This window comes from Dermacentor variabilis, chromosome 3, assembly GCF_050947875.1.
Source record: "Dermacentor variabilis isolate Ectoservices chromosome 3, ASM5094787v1, whole genome shotgun sequence".
In the NCBI taxonomy this organism is placed as follows: Eukaryota; Metazoa; Arthropoda; class Arachnida; order Ixodida; family Ixodidae; genus Dermacentor; species Dermacentor variabilis.
In genome coordinates, this window is record NC_134570.1 from 32,264,625 (window position 1) to 32,282,449 (window position 17,825).

At 47.3% G+C, this 17,825-nt stretch overlaps 3 protein-coding genes across 3 annotated transcripts in view; 1 reads left to right on the top strand and 2 right to left on the bottom strand.

The window, feature by feature from the left end:
* Positions 1-2,805, bottom strand: part of RhoGAP1A (Rho GTPase activating protein at 1A) — a 183,906-nt gene extending 181,101 nt beyond the window's left edge. The window contains exon 1 of the mRNA XM_075684678.1: positions 1,292-2,805. Coding sequence (XP_075540793.1) covers positions 1,292-2,615 — 1,324 coding nt within the window. The 5' untranslated portion in view covers positions 2,616-2,805. The remainder of the gene's footprint in view (positions 1-1,291) is intronic.
* A 112-nt stretch (positions 2,806-2,917) lies between these two features.
* LOC142575358 (telomere length regulation protein TEL2 homolog) lies at positions 2,918-5,566 on the top strand. The gene has a single exon (XM_075684680.1). The coding sequence runs from the start codon at positions 3,145-3,147 to the stop codon at positions 5,545-5,547; it is 2,403 nt and encodes an 800-aa protein (XP_075540795.1). The 5' UTR covers positions 2,918-3,144; the 3' UTR covers positions 5,548-5,566.
* HPS4 (Hermansky-Pudlak syndrome 4 protein) overlaps positions 5,534-17,825 on the bottom strand; it is a 45,687-nt gene continuing 33,395 nt past the window's right edge. Inside the window, exons 7-12 of the mRNA XM_075684681.1 lie at positions 16,843-16,937; positions 12,961-13,030; positions 11,094-12,497; positions 9,783-9,915; positions 8,440-8,545; positions 5,534-5,832 (exon numbers count right to left, since the gene is read on the bottom strand). Of these exons, the coding sequence (XP_075540796.1) occupies positions 5,727-5,832; positions 8,440-8,545; positions 9,783-9,915; positions 11,094-12,497; positions 12,961-13,030; positions 16,843-16,937 (1,914 nt within the window). The 3' untranslated portion in view covers positions 5,534-5,726. The remainder of the gene's footprint in view (positions 5,833-8,439; positions 8,546-9,782; positions 9,916-11,093; positions 12,498-12,960; positions 13,031-16,842; positions 16,938-17,825) is intronic.

Here is a 17,825-nt window from a genome sequence, read left to right on the forward strand (position 1 = left end):
TTTAATCACAGATCGCATTGATACCCGCGTAGAAATCGTTTCTTCAGATTGCACGAAAGCCACCGCCTCAACGACGAAAGAGACCCTCTGCAGCGTCACGCCACGGAGATTCCTGCTAGATAACGAAGGTAAGGAGTGGTCATAAGCCTCGAAATCGGTTCCTCCAGCTGAAGGCGTCGCCACCGGTGTGTTAGCCTCGGAGAAAAACCGATTAGCGCCCGCAGCTCCAGAAATGCCAGCAGAGCCATGGTGGTTGGTATACAGACCTTATCTATACAAAGTGTGGCGGAACTGATTTTCCACGCTTCTTTCAAGAGGCCCACCCGAATCGCGTGAACAGAAGTAGATGAATGAACAGAGGGACATAGTCAGGCGGCAAAGCGCGCTTTGACCCATTTACAGTCGAGACGTGATGCCTCCTTTCACCTAGCACGGTCTCCCCTTCGAGCCTCCTTTCAACAGAACCGCACTCAGCCAACAACTACAGCGAGCGCGACCAGCCAAGCGAGATACGAGGCAGAACGCCACCCGACGCTATGCCGGAAGTTGGCTGTGTGTCATCGGCGCCCGCACATGCGCTGCGAACCCGCTCGTACTTGGTTTTCTTTTTCCTTCGCTCGTCCCTTTACTTTGTCACGCGAGATCCGACGGAGGTGGCGTCAAAACAGAGACGGAACTCGCGATGGCTCACTCGGGTTACGGTGACAACACTAAAAAAGTACCGGATACAGCAGGGATTGCGCCGGTGTGGATTCTGCGAGCGACTTGAGCCGGGCTAATGACCCGACGACGGACAATCACACTGTTGGACGCAAAACGAAACTGTGCGCGACCCATCTGAGGCGTGAAACGCCTGCTGGGCCGAAACATGAAGAACGCAGCCTTTCTTTAGCGTTCCGTGGTACTTGGCAACGGCAAATGGCGTGCGAGTGTTCGAATGCGGCTGACTGGTGAAACGAGCGGCTTCTCGCAAAGCTGTACTGCAAGGCTCAAGGCGCTTATGCCGAATTAAGTTCAAAATTAGGACCGATGCTGTCGAGGGGTTTGAGACGTTAAGAACACCGCGGCCCATTCCAAGTCCTTGAATATATACTGCGGAGGTGCAGTTAGGCTGGACGCAGATTGAACAGGGACGTAGAGCTGCGGCCGTTGACAACCAGGTTTCATTCTGGTTTTCTTTTGGCTCCGCAGGTTTGAATCTAAGCAACGGCTACGAATGGCACAACCACATATTAGAAATTTCTGTTCGACGGTCATCGCGATGTAGTCGGTCCAAAGGGTCCCCACTTACCGGAGTCGACGTCAAGCTGCTCCTCAGTCTTGCACCGGTGCAGATCGGCGCTGCGGCCGCCGCTACCGCTGTGGTCGCTCCCGGTGGTCGCGGTGCCAGCGTCCTGGTCCAGCTCCGCGTCGCTCGACATCGAGCGAAGCATGGACGCCGCGTCGTCCTCCTCCGAGTCCATAGACTCCGAGGCCTTCACGAGCAGCGCCATGTTCTCGTACGTGGCGGACGACGACGCGGCGGGACTGGGCACGCTGCCTCCTCCAGCGTCGTCGGAGGCGCTCCTCACGGCGCGCGGCCTCTCCAGCTTGCCGAATTCCACGTAATCCGGCTCGGGACTCGAACCTTGGTCCTCTTCGTCGGCGCCCTTGGACGAGCACACTTCGTCGTCCAGGGCCACTGTGTCGTAGATGACGTCGTATCCATCTTGGTCGTCCGTCGACTCGATTACCGGTGCGGTGGGCGGAGGAGGTGCCTCGCGCAGGGGCTGCGGGTATCCGTGTGGTCGGGCCGGCGGCGGATGGGACGGAGCGCTAGCTAGCTGGCTGGCCGGTCGGAAAGTACTGAACGCAGGCGGAACGTCGCTTTGAGCCCTGGAAGCAGCGGGTTCGCTTTGGCTCGGGCCATCATTTGACGGTGGCACGGTGGCAGCGACGGGCTCGGCAGTGTCCGATGTCGCCGCCGCGTCGTTTTGTGCCAGCTGTGTAACGGCGGAAGGCGGCGGCCACTTGGCACGTTTAGGAGGCGGCGTCGGTGGCTTCCTCCGGCGTCTCAGCTCCTGCGCTTCAGCGGCAACCTGTGTAGTTGCTGTCGAGCCGGTGGACGCAGCCGCGACGGAGGAGCCGCTTCTCTCGGAGCTGGCCGAGCGCGTAAACCCACTCACGGCGATCACGGTCACATACGGCTTTCCGTGCTCATCGGTTGTGCCGTTAACGGGCGCTGACTGACTTTCCGCACTGCTGGCAGCTTTGTCGCGCTTCAAGCTTGCCGCTTTTTCGCATGTCGATGACGTAACGCCGGCCGCCGCCTCGGGCAATCCGTTTGAAGTTCCGACGCCGTTGCTGTTACGCGGACTGTCGCCATTTGTAGACCCGGCTTTTCTGTCGCCGGTGTTGTCTCGCGACGACGATCGCTTGACACGTTCAGCATCCGACAGGTACCTTTCGAAATACTGCACCAGAAACTCCTCTTGCTCGAGTTCCTCTCGGAGTTGAGCGACGCGCTGCCTGTGCGTCGACAACAGGGTGCGTAGGTCCTCTTCCCATATCAGCGAAAGTTTTGAGTGGGGAAATCGCTTAGCCCAGTGGCGCTGCAAGTCATTGAAGGCTTCCATAGCGATCGTAAGTACGCACTATCCACACACCGTCACAACCACACACACACACTAGGACTCTGATGAGATGACACACGTAAACACCGTCGAAAACATCGCACGTAGAAGGGCGCGACCCACACGAGAGCACACAGTACACTACACGCTCACCGCAACGCTCGCGTTCATCTGCGCCCGTTTCTCGCTTCTCACTCACGCGCGTCGCTGCCGGCGAAGCTAGTGGCGCCGACTGTGTGTGAGATGTGAAAGCTAGCTTTGATCAAACCGCCGCGAGCAAACATTTCCTCGGCTCTGTTCAGCCGAGTCAGCTTACTACATTTCGGCAACAATGTGCAGCCTGTGCAGCGTCTTTTTTAGATACCCGCGTTCGCGTGTTTTGTGGCTCGTGTAGCTCACGTGCGGCGCATTCGGTCTCGTATTCTACGGTTCGACCATGCGAGAAAGTTACTGCCATAGATCTGTGTCTACTGCTTCTTTTGGTCACGGTGCACAAGCGTGGTTACCCGCCTGAAAAGTCGAGCGAAGAAGCATGAGTGAAAACGCCAGTTCCACTTCTGAAGCCATCGAGCTCACATGTAAGTTGCTGTCCCATATCACCATCAATGACAAGAGGGAAGAAATCCAGAGGATCTTAGGCTTGCCTCCGGAGGCCAGCCTTTCCAGTGCCGACGCCTCCCTCTACTGTCACTTCGTAACTTCCCTTCTTGACAACCTAAGCGCAAATACGTTGAGAAACGCCGAGGAAGATAATGCTTACGACGCTGTCGTGATGCGCTGTCCTCCTGAGGACCTTCTTCTCGTGTTGGCGTCCGCTCTTCAGCGTTACAACAAGAGCTTCAGACGCGACAAGGTTGTTGCACTTCTCAGCAAGTTTGTGCAAGGCAATTACCTGCACAGGTTGCTGATCGGACAGTGTCGCCGGAACGTCGCTGACTACTCCAGCGAATGGTCGTGCTCGGCTCTAACCATCCTCGTGTCATTGCCCGTACGGATCGCCAACATTCGTGATCAGGATATTCCGAACTGCCTGACAACGAACGCGTACTTCGAGTCCCTTTTCGACAGCATCCTTGGAGCCTTGAGCTACGCCCGCGATGAAGTGGACCGTGGTGCCGATGTTCATGTGGCGTTTTTCAGCAGACTTCTTGGTCGAGTGTGTCTAGTTGGACAATCGGAGCTTCTTGCGAAGCACCTCGTTCCAAAGCTAGTGCGCCGTTGCGAAGGCGATTTTATTTTCCGGCGCGTGTGCGTGAAAGTTGTCACCTCCGCACTAGACGACTGTATGGAAAGCATGATTGTTGTGCTGCTTTCTGCTCTTCGCGACTACAACCACGTCGACTGGTTTTTAGCTGATTCTGTCTGTACAAACAGCAGGCTTAAGTTCTTCCTTACCATGAAGCTGCCGTTGATGAAAACGTTTAGCAAAGCAATTGTACTGCAGAATGTCATTGGGTACCTTGCATCATCAGAGAGGAGGAGGCCGATATTCTTTGACTTTGTGAATGAGGTCCTCAGTGTTTGGGGAGACAAGACATTCATGAAGCATCAGAGTGAGGAACAACAGAAGTATCTTACGAGTGCGTTGATGATATCTCTTGGACACTTGAAGGTGACCAGCTTTGACAAAACCACTGCTGACGGCCTCATGTCTAAGCTACTGCACGGCGTACAAAGCCATATTTCATCACCAGATGAATGGGTACGATTGTACGGCATGATTACAGCGGAGCAGTTTTCCGCTGTACTTCAGCCAGAAGGCCCAAAACTTAACTTCGAGTACAATTGTAACGACGATGTCAACTACCTGTTGTCACTTACAGACATAACTGTTAAACCGTCAGACCCTGTCGAAGCAAGTATGGAGGAAGGTGTTAGTATTGAAGAAGAAACGGAAAAGGCCAATGTGGCCAATAATGATAATATGACCATTGAACTGGATAGTGATGACGACCTTGAGCCCTTTGACATGTCGCACGACACGCCACATGGTGTAAAAAAGCCTGTGTACCTGCGCGACTGCATGGAGGGGCTCCTAGATCAAGAAAACAGAGACTGGGTTGAATCTTGCCTGCAGACTGTAGCTAGCTTGATTCAGACTTGTAAAGATGAATTACCAGATGTAGCTGAAGAACTAGCCAAAATACTTCTTTACCTAGATGACAAGTTCGGCCTCGACAGGTTTGTACCCTTGAGACAGCACGCCCAGGTTACCTTGGCTGTAAACAGTCCTAAGGTTGTTGCAACTTACCTGACAGAGCAGTTCTATGGGGCCCACTTGAACATCAGGCAGAGGCTGGACATACTGGAGGTTCTTGCACTGGCCAGCAACCAGCTAGCATCACCACCTACAGCTGTGCCTCCAGTAGCCGAAAAAAGCATTTCAAGCATGGCCGACACACATTGGCAATCTGTCGTGATGGAACGTGTAAAGGCTAAGACACGAATCATCAGCAAGGGTGCCACAACCATCATGAAGCCTGCCAAAAATCGCTTTTCCGACGTCGCTGGATTCTTCTTCTACCCATTGATGAGTTACTACGACAGGAAGGAGAACACATTTGACCTTTTAGGTGAGGACAGCTTTGTTCTGGCACGTCTCATCTGCACACTGGGCATTGTGCAAGACTCGGCTGCCAACTGCCCGAGCAGTGCCCACATGGCCCACTGCCTCATGGACTTTGTGTCGGCCCTGAAGTACCACACAGAGGCTTGTGTTCGTGATGCGGTCCTGTTTGCACTGTCAGTAATATTCATCACCATTCCAACCTGCTTGCTGCTGTCCAGTAGTGAGCACGAACTCGTTGAGATTCGAGAGTGGCTTCAGTATGTTATCGAGAAAGACCCTTTTGATGTCTGCAAGCTAAAGGCAGCCCAAGTTCTGCAGCTGCTGATGTCACAAGTTAACAAAGAGCTCCCAGTTTCAGATAAATAAAGTACATCATTTTATTGCATTCCTCATGTACGTGTTTATTATGACAGCTTTATTCTTTCTTTTTGTGCTATGAACACAATGGAATTATGGTTGTCAATGTACATTCAGTTGCCACGGCAATGTGAAACAGCACTGATGTTAAAGTGATGATGAAGCGATGTTCACCGTAACAAATTGATTTAAAGTACACTTGCTGATTGCAAATTCTTTGGGTCGTCTGTTGTCACCTTGAAGCTCTCGTGATCTTCACACTGGGTTGCTTGTATCCATGTGTTACCAAGTGACCTGAAATATGGCACAAAGTTTAAAATTAAATTTTGGATTAACTATGTAGTGGAGGACCCCAGATTAACTTTGACCTACTGGGGTTCTTTAACATGAAAACAAAGCATGGTACTCAAGTGTTCTGCTGGTTTGTTATGCATGGTACACTGCGTTCTGCCTGCATCTAAATGCAGCCAGGAATCAAACCCACGACCTAACTCATGCTCAGCGCCGCAATGCCATAGCCACTGAGCCATCGCGGCAAGTGAATATTCCATGAGGCCAGAAACATGGATACTTATATGTTCATATGTAATGTCAGCTGCAGCAAAGAAAGTATGATCATACGAGGTTAGGTTTTCAAGCCTACCTCTAATTCTAAAAATTTTTCCGCTTATAGCTATAACACTCGAACCATAGCGCACTAGTCCCATAGACTCTGCCAAGTCCTAGTCATTGCTCTATTGTAATGCTTCTCCACTGTTTCTTGGCTGTCACTTTGTGCCAAGGTGCTTTTAGCATCTGCTTTAGATATGTGTTTCTCAAGCCACTTTTTATAACAAGAATTGCTGAGACATTATTTGATCACAGTGGTGTTGGTCAAGGGCCACACTACCCTGCTCTTTGCAAAGTGAAGAAGTTTTGAGACATGTGCCATTCATTACGGGGGCAGTTTGCTTTACCTTTGAGTGCTGTTCTACTCTAATATTATGTTTGCTCTAAATGACCAATCTTACCCGTATCGCCTGGGCAAGACTTCGTGCCCCTGACAACGCAGTTGAGTTGTTCTCGGTTCTAACATTATTGTCTAAACTGCATCTACCAAGAAGTGTCGGCAGCTTTCTTCATTGACTGGCAGGAAATTTGACATTTTCACCAACACAACAAGCTGACTTTCCTCGTCTTGGCGTCCAAGCAGTGCTGCTAAAAGGCAGGGAATAGCACTGTCTAGTGCTTGCAAAAGTGTAACCCTAACATGATCAACTCAAGACTATACGGTTGACAGGGCACAGTTGTCCATTGCTTTACAAACATAAATTTCGCTTGTCAATGTTCAAGAAGCTTTTTTTTTATGGCTCTATATGTGAGGAAGCGTGTTCATTGTTTTAATTTGATGCAGTGAGTGCATATTTTGTGGGTGGGCATGAATTGACACTTCATGTCCTCCTCAAAACTTGCAAATGTGCACTGAATTGACTAAATATACTTCCTCATCTGTGGACTATGGAGAAGTCTATTTTGAGATTGCAGAGTGTAGATTATTACTGGAGATTTAATGAACAAGTAAGTTAAGTAAATGAAGACCCTCTCATGTCTTGCTGTGTGCTCCATAAGTGCCAAATACAGTAGTAACATCTAAGGAGTGCAGAAAAAGAAAAAGGTATTGCACTGTGAAAGTGAACAAGTGTCATATTGTTCAGTTGATGCTGCTTTCGTATTCTGAAACATGAAGCTGGATTAAAATGTGAACTTTAAGTGCTATATACGGCAAATAATGTGTAATCAACTGGATCGAATTCTGCGGCTAAGAATAAGTTCTGAGAAAAAAAGAAAAAATCACTTTTGCATGACACCTCTTCCAGTGTCAGCCTATCAAACAATGTCAAGTAGGAATACCTTACGATGTACAAACAGGGATCACGCATGAAGTGATCAATTCTTAATCACTTTTTTATGGTCATCATTTGCATTTTCTTTCACATCAGGATCAACTAATCTGGTGTGTGTTCCTCAATGATGGGACTTGTCTGCTATCTTGGCAGTCAAGAAAGTGCACTTCTGGGTTGGTAATGGGAGGACAAATTTATGCTCTCAGTAGCCTTTTCGTGAAATAAGTTTTTGTCATTTTTTATTTTAGGAAGTTCACTTATGTGAATAATCTGATGAATGTACCTTATATGATGCTCCATCATGTTTTGAATGGGCTGAGGAAACACCATCCATGATTAGATAAAAGAGAGCTTTAGCTTATCCATAAACGCATAAGAGTAGGGGTGTGGGGCATGTTTGCGGAATGCCGGGTCACTGGAGAGGTGTATCGGGGGACACAATTCCGGTAGTGACATCTTGTGACGCAGAACTTAACCAGAGATTGCACAGATATAATAATGCAGCAACCTACCATATTCTACTTTGCTGCTGGTGTAAAGCATTGGCAGTGATATAATCGTTAAAGTGCAGTCCTTTCATGATTTTACTTTGGCAAGAACACTCCTGTGACACAGTTCTTCAGATGCATTGTAACTGCACACAGCATCACAAGATGCTGCTAAGAGCTTTGCTGCTGTTGTCCATGGCTCCACTAACTTGGTAGTCCGTAAACAATAATAACTATGCAGATAATCTGGAACTCTCTAATACTTCGAAATGTTAGTGCCATGCAGCATGCTGATGGAGCTGTGGGGAGAAGGATTTGCAGAGGTCTTTCCTAATTTTAAGTGGTGTTGGCTAAACTGAATTCTTGAGTGGAATCGTTATAAAATTGGCCTTATATTGACGGTTGGCATTCTGCACACTCCAGCCCATGTCAGGTTGATCCATTTGCACCACTTGTGCAACACGTGTGGTAAAGCACCGAAAGCAACACAAGATTGGAGCACAGAGTGCAGGCACGTTTTGATAACTTACAATGCATTTATGTTGTTAATACAACTGCTCCTCAGGAACTCTTCGTGTGCACACTGTATCGACCGGAAGTGCCACTGCTTGTTTTCCTCGAGCGCTGGCAGTGAACCTGAAACGAACAACATGCGAGGTCAGGAAAAGGTAATGGATGAACAGTGTACATTAGTTTAGCCTGTAGTGAATAAATGATTGCAGTTAATTGAACATTCTGTAAAAGAATGTGGTGGTTACAAATGATCTGTAATTTATGACTGTCAATTTCTGAAATTTTGCAGTTTGTAACGTGTGTAGTCCAACTTTCGTCCCTATGTACTATTGCACTATTAGCTCTTTCTTCTGCATCTTCAATGTTCGGGTATGTCTAGCACTGTTGTCTTTCTAAACAAAAAATAGTTTGTGGCCACCAGAGTAGCATTTATGACAGCTGCATTAGCTAAACAGAAAAAAGAAAGCTTTGTACAGCTCGCTGAAGGTACAATGTGCACAACACTATGTGGAATATTTCACAGTTCCCAATTAATTCCTAGACTAAATGAAATGAATGGCATGGTACAGGCTGCATTACCAACTGCAATGCGCATGGCTTGTGACAATACAGGGTGAAGTAAGAACATACTGTTCATGTTACCACAGGCCACAGTCCTCACTTTCTATTGCTGGCCAAATGGGCATATGAAGGAGCAGGCAGTATCCTGACATAAGATGAAGATAATTCATCATATTCATCATCTACATATTCATCAAAATGTAGATAAATGAAGCAGGGACAAAATACAATTGCAGTACTCTTCAGGCACTAAATTTTGAAATGTTATGCTCCTTCATCAATGAGGGTCCCGAAAAGCACAGCATCTTTCACCCAAACTTTATGGCATCATAGGGAATAGATGCGAGAATTTCAAGGAGACATTTGCACATGGTTTCGTTTCTGTTTTCACACTATTATCTGCCTTACCAAGCCTCGGCTCATAGCAAAGCTTGGCTATTTGCAGTTGCAGGGCAAAGCTTGGCTATTTGCAGTTGCAAAAGTGTAATGTATACTTTCTTTTTACCTGCCATGGTGGAACAGTGGTTACAACACTCTGCTGCTGAACATGAGGTCATGGATTCGATTCCAAGCCGTGGCAGTCACACTTGAATGGGGCAAAGTTCAAAAAATGCTTGTGTGCTTAGATTTAGGTACACATTAAAGAAACCAAGTCTGCCAAGATTAATACGAAGCTTTGGGATGTTGAACCCCATGAGTCTAATCAATCAATTTGGGTTTACTTGGCATTTCTTCTTAGCATCACCTTGAACAAGACACAAGTTCATAAGATTTCATCACCAGTGCAAGTGCTTCTCACCTCTGACGCTACTGAGCTTGCTATTGTAGCACACTTCAGCGCACGCTCTAGCATTTTCCGGTTGGGTGTCTCGCTGCTGCCAGCTCCTTGCTGCCACCTCCAAATCGCCGAGTTCAGCTATGCATCTCCTCCACTGGAAAATAGAGGTTGATATCCGACACTTTACTTGTCACAGGACAGATGTTCACAAGGAGGTGGAGGTTAGAACTGTTCAAAATTGTAAGGGGGCTTTGACAAGCGTTCAGTGCTGTTGTACTTGTTGTGCTTGTATATAAAGCCCCCTTAAAATGAAGTAAACAAAGCACAAAAATACTAAAATTTTCTTGAAGTCTCCTTACAACCTTACTGGTCTCTTTGTTGAAACATTGGTTCAAGCTTCCCTTGTTTGCCACTCTTGTTGTTCACATTACCTGGGAGTTATTTTTGCAGTTTATTTTTACACTTGTGCTGCTTTAGTGGTGTACCAACTCAATGGAAAAATTACTTAAGTAGAGCCAGCTGAAAAACAGGCTGATTAATTGAAAGTTTACTTAGTTTATTAACAACTGGATTGATCACAACATCAATTGAAACTAGACAAAAAGCCAATTTAATTACGTTTTTAATCACTTATTTCAATAAATAAATGTGACAAACAGAAATAGAAAGTAGTTGGGAGAGGTGCCTTGGTATGTGTCATACTGTCTCTAGTGCCATCACCTGCAAACGCCCTCACGCAGAGTGTTTTCGTTATGTGCCTGAGAACGCAAAAGCAAACTGCCTAAGTTATTGCCATAAATAAATATACATCTGCAGGGTTGTTAGGTGTTATGCCAGTGCGTGCGACTTCTATGTGACTAAATTACTAATCTGCTTCACTGCAGTTATAGATGTGTTGTCTTGAAGCCCCACTGCAATTCAGCAGGGAGCTGCTGTGAGAGGCGGTAATTTGGCTGAATATGCAGAATACAGTTGCTAGAGAACCTTTGTTTTATGCTGATAATTCTTCAAAATTGGTCATATAATGCTTTGAATAATGTTTTGACTATTGTTTGAAGCGATTTGAAGATTCTTATTGCATTGCTTTCCAAGTATTTAACTAGAGTACAAATTGTTATAGGCAGGGGTGGGTTAGGAGAACAAAGGTGCAGTACTTAATAGAGTGGGAGTTCATTTTAGTCTCTACATTCCTAGTCTCTGAGTACATCAACACCACAGAAGGCTTACCAGAAGCATTCATAATGTGTGTGTGTGAGTTATAGAACAGATTGCGAATATTTCTGCTTCTGGTGCTTAACCAACTATGCATTATTTTAGTTGATAAATTCTCACCAGTGAATAGATGAAATCTTCATTCTCTTCTGCCGCATCGGCCAGCAACACCAGACACGCCATGTTGCAGTACCGTTGTACGAACAATGTTGTTCTCCTCAACTCGCACTGAGTGTCCGTCCTTATATCATCATCACTGAGCACAGTACATCGTCTAATGTCCTCAGCACTACACAATTGTTCACTTCCATTTTGTGGTTGTTCTGGCGCATGTGTGCTGTACAGATAAAGGAGGCCACCACCATCGTCCTTGTGTTTTCTGAAGGTTTGCTTAGAGTTCTCCATGGGAACGTCAAGTGCTTCGCCCAGTTCAACTTGAACTACCGGTGGCAGGTCAAATGTGTTCAGAATGTTCTCCTTTGGAGCATGCTGTTCTGCTTTAGCCGTTTTGGACTTAGGCGGCCTAACATACGTTTTGCGCAGAGCTGCAAGCAGGCTTTTCTTTCCAGGCAATCCTTCCTTGCTTCTGCTGAGGGAGGAGCACGCTTCACCAAATTTTGTCAACGCCCGCTGAAACTTCCTTGCGTACAGGCCGAACAGGATCTGATTGTGCGGCTGGCACGTCGTGACCTCATCTGACGTCACGGCAGATTCCTTCGTCCTTTGGCTCTTAGGGTGACTGATAATAGTTGGCGGGACCATCGTCTGCGCCTGGTAGAACAGTCCCGCCGCGTCGAACCCCATGCCGGCGTCATAGTCCTGAAAGACGTTGGCGTCCGGGTCGTGCCAATACGGTGTCGCAGCGGCGGTGCACTCCTGGCCTTGCACTTCTTCGATGTCCTTCAGGACACGATTCAAGTCCGGTCTGGACACGTACTTCCTCAGATTCCTCTTAGAGTTCCTGTAGGACGACCGTCGTCTCCGTATGCTGTCCGTCGCCAGGTTTTCCTGGGAGATTCTGAGACAGTCTGCGACCGTGTACTGAAGGTCAGCGAGGCGCCTCAGACAAGCATCGGGTCCCATGCCATCCGACGTGTCTTCGGCCGAATCGAAGTCCGAGAGGAAGTCACTGTCGGGCAGGCTCCGTTTTCCCGTCGCCTGCAGTATGGTTGATGCAAGCGGGGCGGATGGTGACGACTGGTTGGTCGTTTGCGACGACATGGCCGAGTCGACGTCGCTGAGCGAGTCAGCCCTCTCGGGTTCCTTGTCCTCCGGAGCTGGCAGCTGGTGGGTACCGTCGTCGTGGGTGCCCTGTTCCCGAATAAGGTTAGCGCTCCGCGACAAGCTTTTTTCGTAGTCCGCGGCTTCGTCGTCGTCGACGTACTTGTCGAGCTCCTTGGGGCTCTCGTTAGACTGCTTGTTGATGATGGCCAGGTGCTTGAGCCACGAAGCCTCCAGGTAGACGTTCACTAGGCGCACGGCGGGGGGTATAGGATATTTCACGGGGACGTCCTGCATTGCCAGCTGTGAGAAAAGAGCGAGACAATTCAATACGTTAGGCATTTGCTCTTGAAGCAATGCAAGGCGAAGGTGGTCTGACTTAAAGAGACGCCATGTGTGCCGAAACTAATTAAAAAGCTGAGGAATAAGGACGTGCAGATTTGAGGCACTGATCGAACGGTCTCTCTCGCCAATTTTTCCGTGAGCTGTACATTTAACTGGCATCTATAGTAATACAACGAATGTTTAAGTATGTTATAAAAAAACAATGTGTTATTTCACAGAATACTACGAGCTTTTAAAGACTCGAGTCAATAATCCCGTTTGTAAGCCTTGCAGAAGCAACCCAAGCCGCTTGCGTCTATAAGCTGGCTTTGTAATTTATGTCCTTACTGTTATTGTAGACAGTTACCTAGGAGATCATGGCAGGACCGACAGGACCCTAAGATTAATACTACTTTTCACCTTATATACGTTTCTCACTTACTCTTTCCTTCGAGGTAGCCGCCAGGAGCAGGAGCTGCGTTATTTCAGGGGTGAACTGACTTGCCAGCACTCTGAAAGAAAAGCAGGTCGTGCAGGATTTATAAAAGACGGGTGAAATAGAACGTAAGGACCAACAGCGATTGCCTGCGTTGCAGCACCCAGATTATAAAGAAATTCGAGCGAGACGGAAGTTTGCAGAAGTATGGAGACTTGAGGCGATGAGCAGTAGTCGAACAATAAATGCCGCCGAAGCCAACGTTTCGACAAGGGGTCTCGTCTTTTCCAGGATAACATGTGCTTTCGTTAGCGTCGTTTGGCTACGTGTGCTAAGGACATCAGGGGCACTCATGTCGTTCCACCATCTTTCGCTGGGGAAAACGCTGCCAGGGAATGCAGTTGCTGCCCTGAGGAAGACAATCACCCTTGTCAAAACGTTGTCTCCAGCGACACTCCTTGTTCGAGTACTGATCATCAGATTCCACTGGAACATTCTGCTTTAATCTGGTGGTTCTACAGGTGTGATAACCTTCTGGTGCTCAAAGTTTTTTTTTTCAAGTAATAATAATAATGTATTTTACATAAGATCTATTCTACCAACCCCGAGCTAAAGAACACCCCGTTCTCCAATTCCTGCCTCGTTTCATCTCGAGTCGACCATCGATTACAGGTTGGGATGCCATTCTGCCAGACCAACATGTACAGATCTGTTCGTTCGTGCCGAAGATGTCATCTGAATGAAATCAATTGTCCCATCGCCGTCAGCCGTAATCACACTTCTTTCAAGAGCCACTTTGAACATAATTTGGGCTTATCACTCCTGTATGTAACGCCATAACGGCACTGAGAGTAAATAAATAAATAACCGCAGTAACAGCTGACCATCAGAGAACATGCTGCCTTCCGATGGGCTTTTTTTGTCCGGTCGCCTCCTTCCTTTTTTTTTTTTTTTTGTTCGCCCACTTGAGAAGCGCTTGCACCCGACTTCTATATTCAGTAGTTGTTAGCGCTAACGCTGAGATTCGCTGTATGCGGACAAGGCAGAAATTAACAACGACGAGTGTGCAAGATAAGGAACCACGACCATCGTTCGGTTGGCCTGTTTTGCCGACACCTCGATACATCAGCGGTAATGAGCAGAAAACAGCGCTAAAGGACGGGACGAAGAGAAGGACACAGATTACAGCGCTGACTAACAACCAAGTGTTTTTATTTTTTCATTCGGCATATATATTTACTCTACTACTATCGCCAATAACGAAACACACACACACACACACAAAAAAAAGAAAACGAAAAGAACAGATATTTAGCATGCGCTTGGGCAATAAATTGTAATCAATGAGACAGGAAAGCTATATCATTCGGAAGGAGTCAAATCGAGGGGAGGCTTACACATGCATCGCCACTCTTATGGATGTGAAAGGCTTCAGAAATAAGACGCGCGCGTTCATCGTGGTATTTTGACAAGAAAGTCAAATCGTTAAAAGACGGCTTGCAGCAGCTTGCATTGCAATGCAGAGGCGATATGCCATCTCTAGCTTGTTTCTGGACCTTGTTTGAGTGTTCGAGCATGCGGCCACTGGCGCACCAATGGTCAATGACCGCGTCAACGACTACGCAGTTACTGGCGCGGTTCGAAAACAAGAGAGACATAGTCAATCGTCGCTGCGTTGCCATGAATGCGGCTGCAAGCCGTCATTTAAAGATCTGACTTTCTTGTCAAAATACCACGACGAATACGCACGTCTTATTTTTGAAGCCTTGCATACCGATAACAGGGGCGACGCGGGTGTAAGGCTCCCCTTGATTTCACTCCTTCCGAAAGCGATAGCTTTTCTGTCTCATTGATTACAATTTATTGCCGCTACGCATGCTGAATTTCTGTACCTCTTTTTTTTTTCTGTTCTTCGCGAGAGTGGTACAGTATACATATGCTGATTGAAGAAATAAAAACATTTGGTGGTTAGCCAGCGCTGTGGTCTGCGTCCTTCATTGTAAAAATATTTACACCCTTAAGGGTGTTTTCTTGTCGCACTGGTAACGCCCTTACCTTTAGGGCCTCACAGAAATTTATAGAGGCCGTCAACGGAGCTCTGACTAGACGCGCGACGACAAAAGACGTATTTGAAAACTATGTAATCGTTCCTACAACCTTGGGTACACAGAAATATCCGACAAGAAAATTTCACAGGGAGAGATATGAGACTCTCTCGTCGGATATTTCTGTGCGTCCAAGGCTGCCAGAATGATTAGATAGTTTTGAACTACGTCTTTTGTCATGGCGCTTCTAGTCAGAGCTCCGTTGACGGCCTCTATAAATTTTTGTGAGGCCCTAAGGTTAAGGTCGTTACCAGTGTGACAAGAAAACACCCTTAAGGGTGTAACTTTTTTTTTACAGTGTTCTCTTCGTCCTGTCGCTTAGCGCTGTTTTCTGCTCGTAATCACAAACCAACCAGCCCAAATGCGTACGCTTCATGAGCGGTATTCACGCAGACTGCGATGTCATGGTAGTGCGGTCTTCTTCTGTCATTTACAGCTGCAGCAAAACAGCAATTTACTTGCGTATTTCGGCACCCGAAGGTGCGCCGCGTAGCTGCAGCTTCTTTGGGAGAGCAGAGGCGCCGCTTTACACGGTTGCTTCTGCGTGCCCAGTTCTAAATTTTAAACGACATCTGCGTCTTAGTACGACGGAAAGCCGATCCAGTTGGCGCGAGTTCACGGTGCGAAAAGGGCAGCTGTAGAAATGGAAGCTCCGCGCCTTCATCATCATCATCATCAGCCTGGTTACGCCCACTGCAGGGCAAAGGCCTCTCCCATACTTCTCCAACAACCCCGGTCATGTACTAATTGTGGCCATGCCATGCCTGCAAACTTCTTTATCTCATCCGCCCACACAGTCTGCGCCTTAACACAGTCGAAATTCACGTTTACCCGCTATGGTGGCTTAATGGCTATGGCGTTGCGCTGCTAAGCATGAGGTCGCGGGATCAAATCCCGGCCGCGGTGACCGCATTTTGATGGGGACGATGCACGTTAAGGAAACCCCAGGTAGCCAAAGTAATTCGGAGCCCCCAACTACGGTGCGCCTCAAAATCAGATTGTGGATTTGGGACGTAGAACGCCAGAATATAATCAAACAATTTTTTTAATATTTCACATTTGCCGTGGAACCCGTGCCCCGTAAACTTTTGTGGCCGACTGTATGCAACCTAATCAGTCTGCTAGATTTACTTTACCTTAAATGTCTCTGAGAATAAATTGGTATATCTTGCAAGAACTTCGAACAGTAGTCATCTTAACTTGAATACATTCTTTTTCCTAATATTTCGCACTCAATTTTTCAAAGATCTCACTCATAAGACACCTCTACATTTGTTGGGAGGCCACGCTCAGTTCCAGATGCTGGCTTCAAAAAAGAGCTTTTGCTGCAGGCCAATAAATTTTTCGACACTCATTTTTCTTTGATTTGTTTTGATTATCACAGCAAATTGTGGTGAGCAATAAATAAATAAATAAATAAATAAATAAATAAATAAATAAATAAATAAATAAATAAATAAATATTATTTTCCGCTATTAAGTAGTGTACTTTTCGGAATTCAATGTTTAGTACTCCCTTCTGTTGCTTTTTATGGTGTAGTATTCGGTAACACAAAGATATTTATTGAAAATCCTCGAAGAAGGAGAAGCAGCTTCTAGAAGTCTGGTACGTAGTTCCCCAAGATGGCCTTCTTCACAGCTGGCTCCTCCCCAATAAGAGTATTCTTGCGGGGAAGCCCGCTTTACCGAGTCGCTTTACGCGGAGGCAGTTTATCTTCGTTGAACACCGAAACAACGCATCAATCTTTCTTTTACATTGTGTCGGAAGTGACCTTAAACTCACCTTTCGTCAAAAATAACGCAGCTGGCGAGGACACCGGGCATCTTTTGCAGTTCCTCAAGATGTGCGTAACCCTTCGTGAAGACGTTAGACGCTGCCTGTAGAAGTAGAAGCACAGCACGTGTTTAGCACGAAACCGTGAAACATTAACGTATGAAATCCGCGCATACGACGAAGAAAAAGAAGCGATAGGAGGATGTACGAGCGTTCGGAAGCATGAGAACAACGAGAGAGAGGGAGAGAAACATTCTTAAATGGATGCTGGATATGCTTGCCCGGCCAAACGCGCAGCTTGCTACCCCAGATGACGAATGTGACGTATGAGGTGAAGCATTCATGCATTATACACATGCACACACAATAACGAGCAACTAGAGTGCCTCGAGGACAACGAACGTAGCATAGCAAGTTATTGACACTACTCCCTGAAATGAGTGAGAACAATGAGAGGGACGGTTCTCAGCTCGGTTAGTTGGCTTCTACTTTCCAGCAATACAGTACACGCTCATTTTGATAACATGGTCATCTTCTATCCATGTTGTCAAAATAAGTGTCTAGCAAATAGGTGCCTAATGAAAAATAAGTGGCAAGCCCATTGGGCGCGATGCGACGAAAGAGAATCCCTGGCGGTTTCTCGGACGCAGGCGAGCGTTCCGTCGAACACTAACGGCGTTGACACCGACACACCAGGGAGAGCAAGAAGTGGATGCGTCTGCTGTCCACGGCTGCCCCGAAGGAACTCAGGGAAGGTGAGGGATGGCGCCGAGGGAAAGGGCGCGCTCTCTCGGGCTACTATTAAGGCCGCAAGGGCTCGTTCGCTCATTCTTTCTTCAGGTTAACTCGGGGCTGACTGGCTACCATCGTCGACGGTTTCTGCGTAACTTTCCCGTGTTTATTTTCGCTGCTCCACGTTCCATTGGCGAGACGCAGCATACCTTAGCTAAATACTTATTAATGCTGTCCCGCGATGTCAATACAGCCGCGAT

What these genes read in the sequence shown, in the direction of transcription:
- LOC142575358 (XM_075684680.1), top strand. Translation starts at nt 3,145, where the DNA reads ATGAGTGAAAACGCCAGTTCCACTTCTGAAGCCATCGAGCTCACATGT.